Consider the following 22,671-nt stretch of genomic DNA (forward strand, 5'->3'; position numbering starts at 1 on the left):
AATGTCCTCGACATGTTGGTATTATTATCAATGAGTTTCTTTATGTTTGTTACTAATTAATTTATATATTTGGGTGTTTCAGGTTGGGGGCATAAATATTTACAATTGTTAGATCTTTTTTTTTTTAAACATTTATAAATTTTTGAGAGTGAGAGAGATAGAGCATGAGCAGGGGAGGGGCAGAGAGAGAGGGAGACACAGAATCGGAAGCAGGCTCCAGGCTCTGAGCTGTCTGCACAGAGCCTGACATGGGGCTTGAACTCACGGAGTGAGAGATCATGACCTGAGCCGAAGTCGGATGCTCAACCAACTGAGCCACCCAGGCTCCCCAACTGTTAGATCTTCTTGATGGATAGACCCCTTAATTATTATATAATGTCCTTCTTCATCTCTTATTACAGTCTTTGTTTTAAAATCTAGTTTATCTGATGTAAGTATGGCTACCCTAGCTTTCTTTTGATGTCCATGAGCATGATAGATGGTTCTCCATCCCCTCACTTTCAATCTGCAGGTGGCTTTAGGTCTAAAATGAGTCTCTTGTAGGCAGCATGTTGATAGATCTTGGTTTTTTATATGTTCTGATACCTTATGTCTTTTGATTGGAGTATTTAATCCATTTACATTGAGAGTGATTAGTAAAAGATATGAATTTAGTGCCATTGTGTTACCTGTAGATTTGGTGTTTCTGGTGATGTTCTCTGATCCTTTGTAATCATTGTTGCTTTGGTTGTCTTCCCTTCCACTCAGAGAATCCCCGCCCCCTCCACTCAGAGAATCCCCACTAAACTTTCTTGCAGCGCTGGTTTAGTGGTCATAAACTCCTTTAGTTTCTGTTTGTCTAGGAAACTCTTTGTCTCTTTTATTCTGTATGAACAGCCTTGTTGCATAAAGAATTCTTGGCTGCATATTTTTCCCATTCAGCACATTGAATATTTCTTGCCACTCCTTTCTGGCCTTCCAAATTTCAGTGGACAGATCTGCTAATCTTATGTGTCTCCCCTTGTAGGTTAAGGACATTTTGTCCCCCGCTGCTTTCAAAATTCTCTCTTTATCTTTGTATTTTGCAAGTTTCACTATGATATGTAATGGTGTTAACCTGTTTTTGTTGATTTTTTTTTAAATAATTTTATTTATTTTTGAGACAGAGAGAGACAGAGCATGAGCAGGGGAGGGGCAGAGAGAGAGGGAGACACAGAATCCGAAGCAGGCTCCAGGCTCTGAGCCATCAGCCCAGAGCCTGTCGTGGGGCTCAAACTCACGGACCGCGAGATCATGACCTGAGGTGAAGTCGGATGCTCAACCGAATGAGCCACCCAGGCGCCCCTGTTTTTGTTGATTTTGAGGGGAGTTCTTTGTGTCTCTTGGACTTGAATGCCTATTTCCACCCACAGATTTGGGAAGTTCTCAGCTATAATTTGTTCAAATAAACCTTCTTCCCCTTTTTCCCACTCTCCTTCTTCTGGAACTCCTATGATACAGGTTTGTTTCATTTCATAGAATCACTAAGTTCTCTAGGTTTCCCCTCATGATGTAATAATTTTTTCTCACTCTTTTTTCAGCTTCATGATTTTCTATAATTTTATCTTCTATATCACCTATTCTCTCCTCTGCTTCTTCAATCCTCGTTGTCACTGTATTGCATCTCAGTTATAACGTTTTTAAATTCAGCCTGACTAGTTTTCAGGTCCTTGATCTCTACAGCAAAGGTTTCTCTGGTGTCTTCCATGCTTTTTTCAAGCCAAGCTAGTAGTCTTATGACTGTTCTAAATTCTTGTTCAGATATATTGCTTATATCTGTATTGAGCAAGTCCCTAGCTGTGATATCTTCTTGATCTTTCTTTTGGGGAGAACTCCTCTGCCTTGTCATTTTGGCTAAGTTTCTGTCTTCTGTGCATTTTAAAAGTTTGTTAGGCTTTCTGTACCTGAGAGGACTGCTATATTAAAAAAGGGTCCTATACACTGTCCAGGGGCTGGTACTTCAGGAAGTGTTTCTAGTGCATGTTGTGTGCAGTCTGCCGTTGCATCTTGGCTGCTCTTTCCCACTGGTCAGTCCTCTGCAGAGCTCCTCCTTGCTTGCAGTGGGGAGTGTTTGAACCTTTAACTAGGTGTGCTTTGATTTGTTTGTTGAAGTAAGCCTGCCACACTGTCTCCCTCCAAATGTGGAGATCTTTCTGCCACCTGTGGTTGGTTTCCTGGGTGTTCAAAGTGATCTGGCCTCAATACGGCTGTTTTTGAGAAACAAGGAAAACCCAGTGTCCCCCTACTTCTCCATCTTAACTCCTCCCCAGTGATGGAAATGTTCTATACCATGACTGTTTGAGTGACAACACCCTAGCTGTGGCATTTTACTATAGCTTTGCAAGATGTTACCTTTGAAGGAATCTGGTTAAAATGATACACAGAATCTGTCCTATTTCTTACAATTATTTGTGTATCTACAATGATTTCAAAATAAAAAGTTTAATTTAAAAAAGTATATATCACAGCAAAGGGCTGAGAATATCAAGACTTTCTTGAAGAAAATAAAAAAACATAGGTGAAGATGTAGAAATACATGACCTGAGGACTATCTTTAGAAAACAGTTTGGCTTAAAATCAAAGACATATTTCTTTTTTTTTTAATGCTTATTTATTTATTTTGAGAGAGGGAGAGAGAGAGAAAGAGAGCATGAGCAAGGGAGGGGCAGAGACAGAGACAGAGACAGAGAAAATCCTGACATGAGACTTAATCTCACAAATTGTGAGATCATGACTTGAGCCAAAATCAAGAGTCAGATGCTTAACTGACTGAGCCACCCAGGCACCCTACATATTTGATTCTATACCTCAATTCATCTACTTGATAAATATCTTGGAAAAACGTCTCCCAGGTGCATTAGGAAGCACATAAGGAACATTCATAGCAGCATTTGTAGTAGCAGAAAGAAACCTCTGTGTGTTTCCCAATGTTAATTTCCTTGTTTTACTAATGTATAATAGCACTGTGAGATGTTATCATTGTGAATTAAATGTATGATGGTGATGTAAGATGTTATCACTGTGAATCTAAAATTATTTTAAATTAAAAAAAACCCTTTTATCTGGACACATTTTACTGAAAATGATTTAAAAACTGTATTTAAAAACTGTAAAAAGCATACAGTGGAATACTAAACAGCAATGAAAACAGAAGAACCACGGCTATATGCAGCAACAGATATATCTTAGGAACATAATGTTAAGAAAAATGCAAGTCATGGGGAGACAATACAGTTTGATACCTTATATAAAGTTCAAAGGATGCAAACAAAAGTATTGTTGAAGGACATATCCAAATGTGATAAAACCCAAAGAAAAACCAGAGTTCTGCAATTCTGCTTTGAGGAGGGAGGAAGGGAAAAGGGCACAGGGGAGGGAAACAACTAGAGATCTCAAAAGTACTGTAACTTTGAGGGCTTGGGAGGTGCCAAGACAGGCCTGTGTTCCATCCACCCTCCCCTACTGCCTACCGCCTTGTGTGCAGAGGACCAGGTGATCAGAGAAGGTATATGACTTGCCCAGGCTCACCTAAAAGATGGTACACTTCCTGTCACATCTCAACTGCTTTGTCTTGCCACTGACAATGTCCCCAGTAAAGGCTGAGAGGGTGCAGGAAGACAGCACCGGGTGGCAACTTGACCATGATTCCTCTGGAACCTTGGTGGAGGGACCACTCAGAGGTAGGAAGGGCTGCGGCATGGGAGCGTCTTCCAGAGCCTCCTTCAGCCCCATGCTGGATGCAGTCTCCTGAGAGAATGAGAACCCCAGAGCGGAAGTACAGTGGGAGTTTGGAGGGTCCCCCTGAGCCTGATGCCGGGCACAGTGGAGTAGATATCCCAGAGTGCTGGCCTGCAATCCCTGAGGCTCCAAACCAAAGGTGACTGAGAAATAGAACAGCTGTTCTGATTTGCGTTCTAGACATTAGCTCAAACGTTCTACAACTATTTAGTAGGCTCTCAGCTAGATCCTTGAGATCCTATAGTGGAGCTTCAACACCTGCTTTCATGGAACTCACTTTCTAGTTTTTAAACAAGCAATGAGAGAGGGGCTTTAGGTCAACAAACCAGGGAGACACCCCAGTCAAGCCCTGTAAGTCAGAAAGTGGGTAGCAAATGTTCCTTGGTAATACCTGGGGATTAAGATTGTTTCTCATTCTTTCTTTCTCTCTGCGTGCACGCACGCGCACACACACACACACACACACACACACACACAGCCTGTTCCCAAATTAATGTTCTTTGAACCGCTGTAAGGAAGGAGGTGGTAGGAGAGTAGTAGGCAGCTTTGTGAAACCTGCATTAACCAGAATGCCTTACCATATGGCTGTCCTGAGAATGCTTCTAACACTTGGGATCCCTTGTTCTCACCCACTCACAACCTGTCCTTTGTGCCTCAGTGGGCCAGTGACATACAGGGGGTAATGGAAGGCCACCCTCCTGGCCTCTGGGAGCGCATTGTCCAGATACAACTAATTGCCAGGGCAAGCAGTAGTCTTGTCAGCCTGGTGGCCCAGGGTCAAGAACTCCAGAAGCACTGTCTAGAGTCGGCCACACTGATATTCCGGACGTCATTGCTCCTTCTCACCCAGGGGACAACAGACTTAGGGTAAAATTCTCTGTAGGAGAGGTTGGCTTCAGAAAGGCACACCTTGGACTGGTCCTCTTCTCTTGCTGGCCAGGTCTGAGGTGACACCTATGACCCCACAGAGGCACCCAGAGGACCTAGAGAGGGGAGGGCAGGCTAGAGGGCCCACGGGGTGACAGTAGAGCCAGTCTACCCGCACATGGTCCACCACACAACCTGGCTCTCCCCCAACCTCCTTTCCTTTCTGTCTTCTCATAAGGCCGTGCATCTGCGGCGTCGCGGGAGGTGGAAGAAGGGACTGGCATCTAGGTTTTGAAAGACCAGAAACAAACGTCCCCTGACAATTTCTCAGTTTCTCCTGTCATTTTTCTGGATTCAAAGGAGGGGCAGAGTTAAGAGTGGGGAAGACAGACGTAGTGGGGCAAGGAGAGACGGCCCGATCCGGGGGTCCCCCGGAGGCCGGGCCAGGCGGTTCTCTCCCGCCGAGTGTGGGCTCGCGGTGGGCGGGCGGACGCCCCCAGCCCCGCAGCGCCGCGGGCCCCGCATGACATCAGAGGCTGGGGAGCGCGCAGAGCGCAGGCGCCGACCGAGGAGGGAGACGGGAGGGGGCCGCGGCGCGCGGCTCGAGAGAGCGCTCCTCCGCCCCGCGCGCAGTCCCTGCGCCCCGCTCCGCCCGCGCCTCTCTGTCCGCGCCGCGCCTCGGGCGTCCAGAGCGCGCCCCTCGCACCGCAGCGAGCGCCGCCCGCAGCAGCCCAGCCCCAGCCTCCTCCTCCGCCTCCTCCGCCGCCGCCGCCGGACACGCAGCCGCAGGCCGGGGCTGGGACGCAGCTGGGGAGTCAGGGACGCGCGCAGCCAGCCCTTCCCCCTCCGGCTCCCGCACCGCCGGCCGCCTCCCCTCGCCCTCCTCCTCCCTCCCTGCTCCTTCGCTTCTCCTCCTCCTCCTGCACGGCCCGGCTGCCAGCACCATGTCCGCAGGGGGAGATTTTGGGAACCCACTGAGAAAATTCAAGTTGGTGTTCCTGGGGGAGCAGAGCGGTAAGTACCCCGCTTATTCTCTTGGCTTGGCGCCGCGCCGAGGCGACCCCTGCCGCCAAATCATCCGCCCCGTTAGGGCCCCGGCGCCGGCTCGGAAAGGCCCCTCCAAGCCCGGGCGGAGGGGAGGGATGGGGATGTGGGGGTCGAGGCTGGCTCGGGCGGCGCCAGGCAGGGGAGGGGCCCGGGGTAGGGATGGAGGGGGCGCTGGGCCCCAGGTGGGAGTGAGGGTGGGAGGTGGGGTGCGGGGCGAGAGCTGCGGGGCCGGTGCGGCGCGGCGGGGGGCCGGAGGGCGGCGGCTCGCTCGGCGGCGCCGGCCGGGGCGTGAAAGCGCCGGGCTCGCCGGCTCGCTCGCACTGCGGCACCGGCTGCGGGCGACCGCGCAGGTGGAGGGGTGCCCGCGGGGGCCGGGGGAGGATTGGCGCCCCTCTTCGGAGAACGAGGCGGGGCCGGCGTCTGGTCCGAGGGCTTCCTGCGGACCCTGCCGGACCCATGTTTAATGACGGGCACGTCCGGGCCCTGGAGCCGAGGGCCGCGGGGGAAGGCCAACACCTGTCTCCTGTGGAAGGAGCGGGCGCAGGCTGTAGGGGAACCGGGCGCCTACCTCCCCTGGCCTGCGTCCGACTGAGCACGGAAGGTTCTAGACGCTGCCCTGTGCCAGCGTGCGTTAGTGTCTCTCGGGCTCAGGGTCTGGGAGAGGACAGCTAGGGTTCCCTGGTGCGAGGCCGATTTGGGGGATGGTACAGGGCGCCGCGCACCAAGAGGCGGCGAAGCCTGGCGCTGGGCAGAGAAAGGACCAGGCGACACGCCCTGCCTGGCTTCCCAGCACCCCTCCTGAGAGCGTTGTCGGCGGAGGAGGCTTCCTACCCCCACCTCCCAGCTCACCGCCAGTCTTGGGGGAGGGGAGGTCACCGTGGCAGCCGGCCAGGGGCGGGGGGGGGGGGGGGCGGGTTGGGGGAAGGAGACAAACGGCTTCCCTGCCGCCCAGCAGTCTCCCCAGGGAGAGCATCTCTGAAACCCGGGTTGGCCCCAGGGTGGGACGACCAGAGTGAAGAGTGTGGACCCCTCTGACACCTGTAGGAAGGAGTGGTTCTCAGTGCACCTCTCCAGAGGCCTCTCCCCTGGGGCTGCAGAGGCGCAGGCTGGGCCTTGCCCAGCTCACCTCAGGAAGAACGTGGTTGCTGGGGAAAGCACCCCCAGCTCTTGTTTTGCAGACCAGTCCAGTTCACCTGGTTTGCTGCCTGTCTGTACAAGGAGCTGAGACACAGGCAACCTTAGGAGGACCTTGTGGGCTCAGGAAACAGTGCTACTGTGGTGTGTGTACATGTGGGTTGTGAAGGTCGCATGGCAGTCTCCTGTGTTGCTGCTGATTACCTGGGATGGATGGTTGAGAGAAGGATGTCAGACATGGTCAGACCCTAACACGGGGGTGCATCCTGGGGCCAAGCAGGGCATTTCAGAACAAGATCAACTGAGCCAGCCAGTCCTGTGTCCTGGACTCTGAGTTTCTGATTTTAATAGAGTCCAGTTTCAGAGCTCACTTTTCCCATGCTTGCAGGGATTTCAGGGGTCTTCACATCCCAGTGCTTATCTTACCCAGCCTGGAGCCCTGGGAGAGAACTCTGAAGGGATCAGGCATCCTGGGAGTTGAATTCCTATGTGGTTTGCCTTGAGCAGAGTTTGAGGCCTCTCTGAGCCTCAGTTTCTGCCTCTGTGAAATGGTTGCTTGAGGGCACTTCTCTTCCTCCTCTGTGTTTCCCCTGTGCCTCTCATAGGGCCTGGACCCTGGTAGATTCTCAAGAAACATTTGTTTATCCCAAGTCTGAACTTGCTTCAGTAAAGGACAGGGCTTTGATGAGATTGTCTCTTGTGAGTTTGAGTGAAAACTCTGGACTCACTCAGAATCTCTTATGGGTTGAGGTCCCTGAGGAGCCTTGCAAACCCCCTTTGTTCCTAAATCACAGAAATGAGAGTTTAGGGCCTTAGAGATAGAGCCCCCACCTTGCATGTGTAGATTAGAACTCTGAGCCCAGGGGTGGGGAGGGCTTGGAGAGAGAGAGAGCCCCTATCGGTGTGTTGCTAGCACTTCTGGGGCTAGAAACCACATCTTCTGTTCCCAATCATTAATGTTGGGAATCAAGATGACCTTGAATTGGGGAAACAAAGAATTGGGGAGCCTTCCAGAGTTGAGGTGAGGATTGCCATTCTCTGACCAGACTTGTGGCTGGGTTAGGTGACCTGGGAGGAATGCTGGGCTGTTTGGTTGGGGGCAGGGTTTGTGGGCCCTGGGAACACAGTCATTAGAGATGAAAGACTGCCATCAGTGAGTTTGGCTATTGGCTACTCTGGTTCCTTCTGGCTGGGATCCCTAGGGCCCTGAGAAGCCCTGAGTATATCATTAGTGGGTTGTGTACCTTGTATTCTGCATGGCTTTTGGGACCCCCCAAGTTAGGTGGGGATCATATGCATCCCTGAGCCTGATGGGATGGGGGGGGGGGGATTGCCTTCATAGCCGTTGCTTCTGTCTTGCCTGCACACAGTTTTGTGTGTGTTGATCCTTTGTGCCACTGCAGTCTCTGCAGTGCAAGGAGCCCCTGAGGTCTGGCCCTCCTGCCACCCTGGCTCTCCCTCTCTATGTGACCTCGGAGGGCCCTCACCTTCTATACCTGGGACACTTGGGCCAGCTGAGCTTGACAGAGCCTTCTAGAGGAGCATGCATGGGTCTTCCTATATGAGCTGATTCCCTTGGATAGAGGCCAGGGGAAAGGGCTGGAGGGATGTGGCCTTCCCTTGTTTCCTGTGCCTGGTATAGTGGTGGCATCTCCCTAGACCAGTAGATGAGGACAGCTAGATTCCAAAAAGGAGTACCCAACCTGGAGCCCAGTGATGAGAAGAACACCCTGAAATAGATAATCCCAAGAGGGCATCAAGCCTTCAAAGATACCAGGACCTGGTTTGAGTGGGAAGACCTTAAGGAACCACTCTAGAGAGAACACCTCAGCCCAGGAGAGAGCCCACTTCCTGGCAGCAGAATGACGCTGTCCCCTGGACCATGGACTACAGGCTTGCTGTCTGTGTCAATCTGGCAGGGCGTGGGGTTGTGGAAAGGGTGCTGTGGATCTAGAATGAGTAGATTCTTTGCAGTAGGAAGGCTGTGCAATGCTGCTGGTGTTCAGATGGCTCTCTCTGGGCCTTTTGGCCATGCCCTTGTGCTGATGGCAGTGGCAGGGGATGGTGTGGAGGGCGAGGTACACTAATCTCAACTGCGACTCTTGGTGACATCCAGAGAAGAGAGGCATGAGCAGGTGTCTTAGGAAAGAGAGGGGGCCTGGGGACACATGCCTTCCTCCTAAGTTCAGATGGCATTCTGTGGGGGTTTAGGCTTCCTTCAGTGCATCTGGGTGTGTGGTGGGGACTAGGGATGTGGGATATGCCCGTTGGGTGTTCTAGCCTCTTCTGATCTCCCTTCCCTTTGACTCCTCCTGCCAAAGCAGGAAGATTGAGGGACCCCACAAGTTGGGTCTGTGTTCCCAGGCTGAGGCCAGCAGGACAGCTTCTCTCTCTGACCTGCCTTCTCCTTGTCCTTTCCCTGGCAGTTGTGCTCTGGAGGTGCCATCACAGTGAGCATGATGGGAATGGCATTCTCAGAGTGTACAACACAGTGACTGTGCACACAGCTTTGGCCATTTAGTCATTTGTTCACTCATCCCTGTCCCCACCCCCACCCATCACTCTCTCCTTTCCTCCTTCCATCATCCATTTATTTATTTAGTCAGGCCTTTGAGTGTATCCCTGCCTCCCGGAACTTATGGTCCACTGGGGACTTCAGACGTTTGTGGATATAATTACAGTAAAGGTCTGTGCAAGCGAAGACAAGAGAACAGCTGCTATGGAAGCACACAGCACGGCGTCCCACCCACCTTTGTCGGCAGGTGTCAGAGATGGCTTCTAAGGCTTCAGAGGAGGAGATGCTTCTATAGGCAACTGGCTGGTGCTCCTTTGGTGGGCTGAGTACAGGGAGTAGGTCTTGCGAGGGGCCCACCCTCTCGAGGGAGCTTTGTCTGTTCTCCCTGCCGTGGAGAAGAAGTGTGTGGGGGTGGGGAGCAAGAGGATGAGGGTGTCTGGCTTGCCAGTGCTGAGGAGGGGCTATCCCCGACTGTCATCCCATTCCTCTGGGTTAAGGAGTCTTCAGTGCCCCTCCACTGCCTGGAGGGCTCCCCCTGCCCCTCCCAAGGCCTGGCTCAGCCTGACCCCTGCCCTCCCACCACACACCACCCATAACCACATAGGGCGCCCTTTGTTGGCCTGGGGATTGTATCTGAAGCCCATCCTGATGTCTCCTTTCCAACACCTCCCAGATCCCCTCCCTCTGCTGTGCCCAGCCCACCTGGGCGCTCACCATGGAGTAGCTTTGGTTTCTTTCTGAGCATTTTTAAAAAAACTATCACATGTTGCCCCATGACCTGTCTGTTGTCTCAGTTATTCTGGATTTTTAAATGTTTATTAGCTTTTTAAGAAACAAAACCCCTAACTGAATTTTAAGCCCCTCAAACGTGAATTTAAGCACCTGAGAGGACTAGATCTTAGTTCCTTTCCCCTTCTCCCCATCTGCAGGAGACTTTTGCTCATTAAATATCTGGATTTAAAAATGATGAGATTATCCTCACTGTTTGATATTTACTGATGGTCCATCAGTAGATTAAAAGTGAGGGGAGTCAAGGCAGTTTGAAGCAAGATTCTTCATCCTGACACCTGCTGCTTTCTCAAGCTAGGAGATTTTTACCAGAAACACTTAAAAATCTTTCACATTGGGTTGAAGCCTTTAGCCTTGGTTGTGCCCAACCCATAGTACATCTCACAGAAGGTGAAATTCTCAAGGGACTCTCATCCCCACCACCTTCTCTAAAGAAATATGAGAAAGCAGTAAGGCCACCAGAGGTGGGAAGGAAGGGATATGCCCAAATGGGATGCTGCCAGAGCTCACTGCGAGATTGGGCATAAATCCAGTTGCTCTGTTCCTCAGTTTCTGGGTCTCGTTTTTGGTCCTCCCACTTTTTTCCTTCCTTTCCTCAGTGTCTGGAATGATAGCGGGGTACCTTGGATGTGGGCCCAGAATGTTGGCTTTATTTGTTTAAAAAGGTGTGCATGAGATGAGAAAATCAGATGAGACGCCATGATGAGAATTAACCTGTACTTGGTAGAAGACAAACGTGGCACCCTCCATGCTAAGGGTCAGAGACAAGAGAACTAACCAGAAGAGAGAAATGAGACCGTTAGATTATGTTCTGGCTATGCAGATGTAATAGTACCGTCTTTTTTGTGATCCTATTATCATTTGCAGCCCCCAAATTATAACGAATCCCACTAAAATACAACAAAATAATCTCATTGTCCTTTTTTACTTATAACATCCATAAACTCAGCCAATGAATATTTAACTTGGTAGGTGTTACCTTGACCTTGCAAACTCCTTGGGGGCACATCTGAGGGTGGTACCATCTGTGTCCCATCCAGGCTGTGAAGTCTCTCTGTCCTTTGCACTCTGTGTCTTCCGCTGTTGCTGAATGAATGAACCATTGAATGTGCAGTGCTGCCTGATCTTAATGTAATGACTTAAAGAAATTATTGGGCAGAACCATTGATCAAGGTGAGAAAAGATTAGGGTAAAAAGCAAAATCCATAGACATCAGAGGTGAACTGCTAGAAAAACTGTGCTGGGCATTTCTCAACTGTCCACTATCATCCTTTTCCATTTCTCAGCACAGAGAAGAGAAGATGGGGGAGGTTGCCAGGGAGAAGTATCAGACTCACGTTGAGATGGGCAGCTTTGTTAGAGCCAAAAAGACAGGCCCCAGGCAATGGGGCCCCAGGCAATGGGGCCCCAGGCAAGGCCTGAGGGCACTGAGGCACAGGCCAGTCTCTGCTGCTTGGGACTCAGAAGGAAAGGAGAAAGATTCATAACACCTACAAACTCCTAGGGGTTCTTTATTGTATCTTAGGGCTTGAAATTTCCAGCTTTCCTTTTTATTTTCATAACTTTTGACCTAAACTAAGTGGGATCTTGTTTTAAAAGTAAACGTTCACTGCTATGAGTACTTTGTCATTTTGGTGAAGTGATTTATTTTTAGTAGAAAAACAGATTTATTCTGGTCTCTTGGTAACAAGACCAGTGGGAGCCCAGGTGACTCAATCACGTGTCCTGGGCCAGGCACCACCTGTTCCCAGGTGGGGACCTACCCAAGGGACAGGGCAGGGTCCAGGAAAAAACAGATGATATCCTGCTCCTGAGGGCAGAAAAAAGCCTTAAAAGCGAAGGTTACTTCCAGGAAATGCATTAGAACACTGGCCACCTGATGCCCCATAGTTGCTGTGGGTAGTGGGCCAGGGAAGAAGGAAGACGTCAGTTGTGTGCGTTCTGTGATAGAAATCACAGCTTTCTTCCAAGAGCTGGATGGACAGTTGGGGAAAGGGCATGATGCCTTAGTGGGATTTCCCCCAGAGAAAGGGACTTCCAGCATTAGGTTAACCAGCTCACCCAGCTTCCCCTGTGGCTGGAGATGAGGTGTGAGGGCAGGTCACAGAGGCTGGCCATGAGCTGGGGCTTTATTCTGAGGGAAGTGGGGAGCTGGTGGAGGATCCTCAGCTGGGGAATGGCTCAGTCACATCTACACCTAGGAAGGATTCTTTATTCTAAGGGTTTGGAGAGGATGATGGGAAATGGAGCTAACCTTCCTGGGTTTCCGTGTTCTTCCTCCAGTTAACCTCAGATGGCATTTAAGAATACACTCTATGCCCTAGGCTCCACACAGGGCACTTTTCTTTCCGGCATCCTGTGATAGATGTGAAATTCTCCCTGTTTTGCATGTCAGGAGACAGGGGTTCAGGGAGAGCCGGTCATGGCCACAGACTTACTGCTGGTGTGAACCCAATCTTTGAACCCATTGTCCATGAACCCAGGTCACTATGAGAAGCACATAGTGATCTGTTAGACCTCATGCCTCAAAGGCAGGCTCAGGCCCTGTTGTGGGGAAAAGAGGACAGAACACTGAGGCCTTATAGACAAGAGGTCTGCCATAAATGTCTCCTCGGGAATCATGTGCCAAGCTGTTTGCTGAGGAATGGATCACAACATGGGGGTGGCTGGGAGGAGGTCTTTGATTCCCTTAGGCTGGTGAGAGGGCACTGGGGCCCTGAGCAGAGAGGAGGGCAGGGGGATAGCTCTAAGAAGCAAGCAGTCTCTCCAATGTGATTGAGCTGGATTGCATATCAGACACTGCATTCTTACATAGAATGAACTGCTTATTTGGGGTGGTTTGAAGGGAGTTGGTTGGAGAGGATGTGGGGCAGTTAAAGCCTTCCCAAGTCAGTCCTGCACACCATGGACAAGATGTCATCTGGGTTCTAGCTGAGAACTAAATCCTAGGAAGGGAAGAACCAATCAAACTAAGTGGCTGGTTCCCACCTGCTCTGGGGTAACCCTTCTCCTGGCCTCATCCTCCCTTCAGGCCTGGAGATAATCAGGGCCTGGAGACCCTGATTCTGTTTGGGGTCAACCACCAGCAGCCTCTGTGGTTGGATAAGCCCACAGTGTTCTCTGGCTTTCTCAATATATCCTCGGAAGCTGCTGGATGGATGACCACTCAGGCTGATGGAGCTCTAACTCTGGTCCTGTAATTCACAGCTAGCTCAGGGTATGATGCCAAGCCAGTAACACTCTCAGCCTGGAGATTGCACTGCTGGCTAGAGAGGTCAGAGGAACTGCAGAGATGAAGGCATGTAATCAGGGCCTCTGCTAATTATATCCCCCCCAAACTCCCCTGGACAGCCCCAGTGCAGAGTCCTCTCCAGTCTGCTACCTCTTTTTCTGGGAGGCATTCTTGGCCCTCTTCCCTGGTGTGCCCCCAGGGCGCTGTGGCTCCTCTCTTCTGACAGTGTGTTTGACTCAGGTTGCCAGGCAATCGGGATGGGGCTATCCTGCCCTCCCTGCTGGCGGGCAGTTATTCCATACCGAGAACCTTTGGTGAGGACAGCAGAACAGGTGACAGCTCCCAGGTACCCCTACTCCAGGATACTTCTTTCTGCAGCCAGGTGGGTGTGTGGTAAGCAGAGAGGGCTGGGAAAGGGCTGGCATCACCAGACCAGCCCCAGCTCCTGCTCCAGCACCACCACTTACTGGTGCTCCTAAGCCCTGCACTTCTGCCCCAGCCCCACTTCTCACTCTCTGGGTGGAGCTGGGATATAACAGGACCACCCTGTGCTCATTTTTCTCATCAGACAGCAGGGCAATCCTTACCTTGTTGAGGTTGCATGAAGATCTAATACATCAGTACATGGCACACGGTGAATGCTCAAGTGATAGGTAATTTTGTTAATGAAACAGTGACAGCAATCCCCCCTTTTATAGATGAATGAGAGAGAAGTAGGGTGGAGGTTTTGAGAATCACCCATTGGTCCTCTTGTGTAGTGAGCTGCATAGCCTACATCCTTGTGATCTGATGAGTGGAGCTGTGTACCCATTTTATAAACGAAGAAAGTGCGTCTCGGAGAAGGAAAGGCTTTAGCACAGATTGCAGGACCCAGAACGGTTACTGCTAACTGGGAGGAGCTCCCAGGCCTCTGACTCCCTGGTTGGCATTTTTCCACTGCCCGTCCCAGCAGAATTGGGACAGATTCACCTAGCCTTGCTCTGCTGGGCCCCCACAGCTGCTCCCAGGAAGAGCACCTCATCTTCACGGCTCTGTAACTTCCCCAAGGACAAGGAGTGCAGCCTGGGTAGACCACAGGGGCTGAGGCTTTGCCATGTTGTGATTAGAACAGTGCTTGGTGAGGTACGCAGGTGATAAATCTTAGCCAGTGTTAATGTGACTGTTAAAGCACACAAGCAAGGCTGTGGGTGTGGTCTGCTGGGGGAGTCAGGGAAGGCTTCCCAGAGGAGGTTTTGCATAGTGAGAGGGAATTCATAGGCACACAAGGGAGACATCTTGAGCGGAGGGCCCAACTTTGCCAAGGTTGGGGGCTGGGAGGGGCTTGGAGCTTCTGGGGGAATTGGGTGTAGTTCAAGGTGACTGGACTCTGGCGTAGGTGTGGGAGGTGAGGTCGTGAGCATAGTTAGAAAAAATCATTGAACCTGGAGAAGTGGGCAGGTTCAGGCCTCAGAGAATCTTGCTTCTACACACAGGGTCTGTGTCTTCCCTGCAGGCAGTGGGGACCCCCGGGTGGTTTTGACCAAGGAGGGACATGCTCATGGATTAGAAGACAAAGATGAATATGGCCTGATTGGAGGCAAGAGATGCAGGCAGCCTGAGCCAGGCCATGCAGGGGGCAGTCAGAGAATGGAACACAGAGGAGGGTTTGTGAGCCTGAGCTTCCAGCTCTGAGATTTAGACCTCTGGGTACATAGATTTTATTGGTTCTTTCTCTATGTGGTGAAAACTTTGGGGCAATGAAGGGTTGTAGGGGAGGGGCTCCTGTCCTTCTTTACAAGGCCATGCTGTACTCAGATGTACCCAAACTGGCCTCCTTGAACTCCTCTGTCCTTCCTGCCTCCACAATGCCCTGGGTCCCCTGACTGCTTCTGTCCTCCAAAGGGGTGCTCCAGGGCTGCTGGCTGCCCTTCCAGACTCTTCCCCTCTGCCACCTGCTCAGGTTGGTTATTAGATAACTGTACCCCTAGCCTCCTGGTCTTTGGGTATGTGAACTTGCCTGCCTCTCTGGTCATTGGGTGTGTGAGCTCCCCTGGTCCTTTGTGCAGCCTCTTATCACTCCTTCCCTTTCTGGGTTCCTCTTCCAACAGATGCTTGATCCACTGTCTTTGCTTTCTCCCATGGATTCCCTTGCTCTTCTCTGATGAATTCTAGCTCCCTAATAAGCTTAGGGGCCTGTGAAAACTTGAGGGAGGGCAGCATTATATAAGGGAGAGCCCCTCTCCCTGACTTGGAGACAGAAACCCAACCTCAAGTGGCTGCACAAAAAGTGAATGGCAAGAGCCAGGGAGCCAGAGTAGAGGCAGGGGACTGCCATCCTGAACCCAGCCCTAGACCAGAGAGGGCAGCCTGTTCAGGTCAGTTGATGCAGTTCCCCGCCCGTGGGTCAGCTCATGGTCTGTTCTCAAGGACTAAAACCTCACCCTGCAAAGCCCTGGTGACCCCTGCTCCCTGTCCCTCCTGTCTTCTGCTCAGGCAGTGCCCATGCACGTTACTAAGCACCCAGCTGGGTATTCCTTTGTCCGTGTGGCTAGTGAGTGAAGAATATCCTAATTGTCAGTAATCAAGCACATTTTAGTCACTGCCCATGGCCCCTCTGAGCAGTGCCAGATTAATCGTCTGAGGTCACAGTGGGTAAGGAGACCCATCCCCTTGCTTGGTGCTCAGCAGAGGTGTCACCCTTGCCTGGAGTTGCTGGCCTGGAGAAAAATAGACCCCGAAGCTGGCCACAAGCAGCTCAGTGCAGCTTTGACCATTTGAACCCCTTCTGGATCCTCCATTGCCCCTACCCCTGGGGCAGAGGCAGGACCAAGAGACCCATCCCTGGTTCAGGACTGAAGAGCTGTGATGGTGGTCTCCACACGAGAGACAGGTCCCACTGAGGATTGTGTGCTACTTTGGAAAGACGTGGAGAAAACGTTCTGTTCTGACCCTGTTGATGAGCAGGGAGTAAACACTGTGCAGAAGAGATTAAGTGAAGCATTTAGAACAAGTGTTTCTTGTTTCCCCATCCAGTGAAGGGAGAGGGCTAGGAGAACAGAATGGGGAAGGGAGAGCCATGGAAGCGCTGAGACGGGGAAGGGACGTGCTCTCACGAGACACAGATGGACCTAGGTGTGCCAGTCACAGGGCTTGTGGGCCAGCACTGGTGCCTTGGGAAAACCAGGGTGGTTTGCAGCTCTGGGCGGCAGTGCCGTGCATCCCAGGTTCTGTCCAAATAGAACGAAGGGCTGGAGGTTCCCGTGGAGGCACTGGTGTGTGCTGGGTACAGGAGTGAGGGGACCCATTCTGTGTTCGGGTCGAGGACAAGGTGAGGAACCAGGGCTGTGGCTGCTGCTGTGAGGAGGGTTGAGGACCGCCAGCCAGGTAGAGCCGGAGTGGAGAGAAGGGCTCTTACCTTGTCCTGGGGGATGAGAGAGGATGTTCAGCAGCACCAGTGCTCCAGTGCTGGGCTTCAAGGAGCAGACGCAGTTTTGTTCCTCCCTCCCAGAGTCAGGTTGGCTCTGCCCCACTGGGACCCTGCAGTTCCCAGCTCGGGCGGCTGTGAGTAGGGTCAAGTCTTGGGACCAGGAGATCTTTGTTTAGTTCTGCTCTTCTCTGAGTAGAGAGCACCTCTGAGAAGGTTTCTTTTTAGGGAGAAAAAAGGCTCCTCCCAAATTAGTCAATTTTTATGATTGAATACCTGTAGCGCCAGGATCCAGCAGTTCTCTGATTCCAGTTAAGTCTCCCCTCCCTTCCTCCACATCCAGCCAAAGCACTGCGGCTGCTGCCCAGATCGGAAGATAATACAGTCCTGAAAAAGTGCCCAGCTAACCTCCCACCTTGGTTCTCTCGCATTTACGTCAGAAGAGGGCAGAGCCCAGCTCTCTCCTGCCTCCATCATGCAGCAGAAGGGCCACTTAGCCAGCGTTCTGGTCTGGAGAGCTCGTCCATCCACCTCAGCTTGGGGAGGGCTGGATGTGATGTGCAAGAACTGTGCAGAGCAGTGTGCAAATGCACGATGTAGTCGACACAACAGGGGCCCGGCCTTTTCCCCCATCCCCCCCAGCCTCTGTCCCAGGCCAGCTTTTAGCTTCTGCCTTGAGGCAGAGAGACCCATGAGATTCTGCTGCAGGCGACCAAGCCACCTCACTACTATAGGAGAGGAAGCAGAGACTGAGTGAAGAGTAGAGGTGGTGTCTCTTAGGAATGTGTAAATGTGAGTGTGGCAGATGTGACCTCAGGTGATGCCGAATGAGTCATGCCCTTGCATAGCACTCCCCTTGAATGCACATGGAAACTGAGGCTTGCCTCTGGCCAGTATGGTATGGCAGAGGTGGTGGGTGTCCCTCCCATGGTTATTTCTGCAGAAGACCCCTCTTGCTGGCCTTGAAGACATGAGCCGCCATGTGTGAGAGACCCTGTGAGGGGTCATGTGGCAGAGAACTATGGGTGGCCTCTAGGAAATAAAAGTGGCCTCTGGCTGGCAGCCCCACCAAACTGGAACAAGCCACAAGGAACTGAATTCTGTCAACAATCACAGGAGCTTGGAAGAGGATGCCAAGCCCCAGAAGGAAGTGTAGCCTTGCTGATACCATGATTACAACCTTGTGAGTCCCTGAGCAGAGGACCCAGCTAAACCATGCCCAGACTCCTGCCCACAGAAACTGTGAGATAATCAGTGTGTGTTACTTTAAGCCGCCGCTAAGGTTGTGGTGTTTATTACACAACAACCAATAACTAATACAGATGGGGTGAAGATTTTCCAGGGAGGAGACACCTTAGCGATGCCTTTGTTTTGCAGACAAGGAGTTAGAGCATCTAGGAAGGGGCCAGGACCTGCCCCAGGTTAAGCAGCTGGCTGAGGCCACCCAAAGCAGTTATGAGGGAGGCCCCTGGGAGTGGGGTCCTGTTTCCTGCTCTGCTCTTGCTCTTTCTTCATGTGGCCTTGAACAAGCCCTCTTGCTCCCTGGGCCCCCAGTTTTCCTGTCACATGCTGCATCATGTCACATGTCAGGACTGGATCAGACTTTTATCTACCTGCTTTTTTGCCATGACTTGGTATTTTGTATTTTGCAGCCACTCAGATCTGTATTCCTTCTAGAACCCAGGCTTTTGTGCCTTAGTGCAGTTTACTCTGTGCTGCTCCTTGGCACTTCCTGTGTTGCGTGTTTCTACTGGGACTTTAGGAGGCTGGATCTCCTTGTCCTGAGCACACTTTGGAAAGCCTTATGGGCTCAGAGAAACCTCTGAAGTGGAGATCTGACTGTGAACCAGGAGAGATCCTGTCTGACCATGACCCTGGTGCTGTATGATTCTGGGCAGGTAGTCCCCTTCTCTGACCTCACATCTCCTCAGCTCAGTGAGGGACTTGAGCAAGATTAAATCTAGAATCCTTGATGACTCATGCTACTTCTGGTGCAGCTTTTGAGAGGGCTTCTTAGGGAACCAGAGCTTGTGGGATGGGGACTGGGTGAGCCTGGCTACCATCTCCTTGTCCTGGTCCCCAGGAGTTCAAGTCCAGAGGGCAGACCTCAGTATTGACTCAGGTCCCGCTGTTCCCTCCCTCCAGCCTGGCCCTCTGGCCACCCCAGTGCCTGGCCAGCAGTTGTCCCTGATTCACAAGGGCTGGAGACACAGTGCACCTCTCTCCCTGCTGGGTGGTCCTGTGCCCACTCCCAGGCCTAGGGTCCTGGAGATTTAGAAGCCTTCTCTACCTCCATAACAATGATCCCCATCTCTCAACTTCACCAGGAAGGCCATCCCTGCTCCCCAAGTGAATTGTGAGCAGGTGACCTTGAGTCACCTCCTGAGAGTAGGAGGAGGCTTCTTTCTTTTGACGGAAGGGGGAGTCTGCATGTCCAGTCTTCCGTCTACAGCTGGCTCTAGAGGTGCAGGGGCTGGGATTGTGCCCGGTTGCCCCCTTGTCAAAGCAACAAGGTGAGCAGCAGTGGGCAGGCTGTGTGAGAGTATACACAGGAGAGGAGAAGAAGCCACCGCCAATGGGAGTGCCAAGAACAGTTCCCTATGCTCATGGAGACCTCAGAGACCACACCTGTGGATGTCCAGCCCAGGGGCTTCTCAAGGGGGCTGGAGATCCAGGAAGGTTCCCTGCCTACATTAGCCTGCACTCTGAACTGCCACCTTCCATCTGCCTAAGCGAGGTTGCTCTCTTGGCCAGACTATAGCAGTGCCGTCATGGATGGGTGCTGGGGGTCCTTTGTCACAGGATCACTTTGGTTAGTCCTCAGCTGACAACCTGTGAAACACACGCCATGCCTCTCAGCACTGCCTGCCCGTTCTCACTACCCCACCCTTCTCTCCCTGTTAGTGAGGCTTTTACCACCAACACCAGCAATATGCTTCAGGAAGAAAGGATAAACATGAGCATGTATACTACTTTGCCAAACTCCATGCTGTGGATGGGCCAAGAGTTCCTATCAGTTAAATAAACTACCAAATTGCATTAACACCAGTCTTGTCAAAAAATCAGCTGCTGGTGGGAATTTAGCATGTGCTCTCTCCTTCTCTCAAACAAAAATACATATCCTTACTATGAATTCATTTTTCATAGCACCTGTGCTGCTGCTCGGGCATGTGGACATGACTGGCCTGTGTAGGGTCTGAATGGAGTTAGGCTGAGTTTCAGGCTGTTCTGCCTGCCCCACCCTGGCTCTCCAGGGAAGCCATGCAAGAGGGTAACTGTGTGTGCTGTGTGGGGGCTGTAGCTGGCACTCAAAGCTAGCAGGTACTGGTGCTGCCGTTGGGACCTGGAGGGGAGACCCTGCACCTTTTTGAAGCTGATAGGAGTGTTTGAGATGCATCAGGGAGGCAGAGAAGGTCCTGACAGCAGGTGCACTAGTTGTGGTCGGGACCAGCTCTGCAGTCCACACAAGCTGTGTGGTCAGGTCTCAGGTGGTTGTCAAGAGGTCCTTCAGATGCTGTCTTGACAAGGTTCTTAGTTTCACAGCAAAGTCACCAGGGGGATTGGAGAGTTCCCACACACACTGTAGGATTGACCATGGCACCTGCTGGATGGACCATGTGTGTGTGTGTCTCTGTGTATGTATTTGCATGCATCTTGGTGCACGTGCACATGTGGCGGTTACACATGGGCTCTGCCCACTGAGCTGATTTGTCCAGGATTGCTCAGCCTCCTGGCCCATGGTTAGAAGGGTTCACAGCAGCTTCCCAGCTAGGTTCTGGTTCTGTAGAAGACTAAGTTGATGCCAAATACACTTACATTCTGGTTTCTTAGGAAAGCATCATGTGGATCAGAATGCTTAATAAATCAGAACAAGCCATTTCCTGAATGTGCCAGGAATCTGAGAGTCATGGATGTGTGTGTGTATGTGCATAATTTTTAAAAAATCACCATATTTTTTTCTTTAACTTTTTATTTTGACATAATTTTAGGCCTTTAGGAAAGTTGCAAGAATAGTACAAAGTCTTCCGATGTGTGCCTTTCACCCAGAATATTAACTTTTTACTGCTCTCGTAGAATTCATAATATAAGAGACGAGGGTAGGCATTTCTGCCCACATTATACATATGAGGAAGCTAAGCCTCAGAGAGGATAGTAACTAACCCAAGCAAATAAGTGACAGAGCCAGGATTAAAATCCAGATCTCTCAGATTTTTAAGTGCATGTACGCATGAGTGTGCAGGTGTCCTCCTCTGCCCAAAGAACTTTCTTCCTTGTGTTGTGGGTCTGCTAGCAGTGAATTGTTTTGGCATTTGATTCCTTTTTTTCACCTTCATTTTTATTTTTATTTATTTATTTTTAAATGTTTCTAAATGTTTGTTTTGAGAGAGGGAGAGAGAGAGAGCACATGTACATAAGCGGGAGAGGGGCAGAGAGAGAGGGAGACAAAGAATCCCAAGCAGATTCCAAGCTGTCAGTGCAGAGCCCAGTGAGGGGCTCAATCTCACCAACTATTAGATCATAAACTAAACTGAAATCAAGAGTTGGAAACTTAACTGACTGAACCACCCAGGCGTCCCTCACCTTCTTTTTTAAAAGACTTTTGCTAGGTATAGAATTCTGTGTTGACAACATTTTTCTTTTAGTACTTCAAAAATGTCACTTCATTTTCTTACAGTTTGCATGTTTCTGACAAGGTAACAAAAATTTTTTTCTTCCATGTTTTGTTAGGTCTGTGATACAACATACTGTTGTTATTTTTGTTTACAAAGCCAATGATCTTTTAAAGATGTTTTTCAAAGATGATATTTTTAAGCCCCAACATGGGGCTTGAACATACAACCCAAAGATCAAGAATTGCATGCTCTACCAACTAGCCAGCCAGGCATCCCAAACATTCTTAAATAATATGAAAGAAATATTACATATTTCACCATTATTAATCATTTGTTGTGTTCATCATTCCTTTGTGTAGATCCACATTTCCATCTGGTGTCATTTCACTTTTTCCTGAGGACTTCCTTTAACATTTCTCATTGTGAGAATCTGTTGGTGATGAAATCTATCAGTGTTCGAATGTTTGAAAAAGTCTTTATTTCATCTTTGTTTTTGACAGATGTCAGACGATACATATCTGAAAGTTATTAACCTCGAGTTTTAGGTTAATAGTACTTTACAGATTTTGCTCCATTGTCTTCCTGCTTGCATTGTTTCTGAGGAGAAATTGCTGTCTTTTTATCTTTGTTTCTATGTACATAATGTGTCTTTTTTCCCTGGCTGCTTTTGTGATTCTCTATCACTGATTCTGTGCAAATGGGTTATGATGTGCCTTGGTTTCTTTTATGTTTCCTTTGCCTGGGATTCATTGAACTTTTCGGATCTGTGTGTTTAAAGTTTTCTTCAAGTTTCAAATATTTTTAGTGATTATTTCTTCAAATATTTTTCCCTGTCACCACTCCCACACAACCAGTCCTTTGAGGACTTTAATTACATATATGTTAGTCCACTTGACATCATTCCATGGCTCACTGGGCTTCCAATCATTTATTTCTATTCTCTTTTTCTCTTTGTTTCATTTTAAATATCACTGTCTTTAAATTCATTGATCTTTTCTTCTGCAGTTAATCTGGGATTAATCTCTTGTTAATCCCATCCAGTGTATGCAGAAGTTTGATTTATGTCTTTTAAATGTCTTCCACATCTCTGTTTAACTTTTTGAACATATAAAATGGAGTTATAAAAATTTTTTAATGTCTTTGCTGATTTGTCAAACTGTGTCAATTTGGGGCTGATTTTCATTGTTTTTTTTCCTCCTCATTAAGGATCTATTTTATTGGTTCTTTGCATGTCTAGTTATTTTTTATTGGGTGGTAGACATTTTGAATTTTGCCATGTTGTGTATTGGATAGTTTTCGCATTCCTTTAAGTATT

At 50.1% G+C, this 22,671-nt stretch overlaps 1 protein-coding gene across 1 annotated transcript in view; it reads left to right on the plus strand.

Annotated features, from left to right (window-relative positions):
- Window positions 1–5,295: 5,295 nt before the first annotated feature.
- RAB6B (RAB6B, member RAS oncogene family) overlaps window positions 5,296–22,671 on the plus strand; it is a 61,771-nt gene continuing 44,395 nt past the window's right edge. Inside the window, exon 1 of the mRNA XM_042956048.1 lies at window positions 5,296–5,637. Within this exon, the coding sequence (XP_042811982.1) occupies window positions 5,568–5,637 (70 nt within the window). The 5' untranslated portion in view covers window positions 5,296–5,567. The remainder of the gene's footprint in view (window positions 5,638–22,671) is intronic.

This window comes from Panthera leo, chromosome C2, assembly GCF_018350215.1.
Source record: "Panthera leo isolate Ple1 chromosome C2, P.leo_Ple1_pat1.1, whole genome shotgun sequence".
Taxonomy (NCBI): domain Eukaryota; kingdom Metazoa; phylum Chordata; class Mammalia; order Carnivora; family Felidae; genus Panthera; species Panthera leo.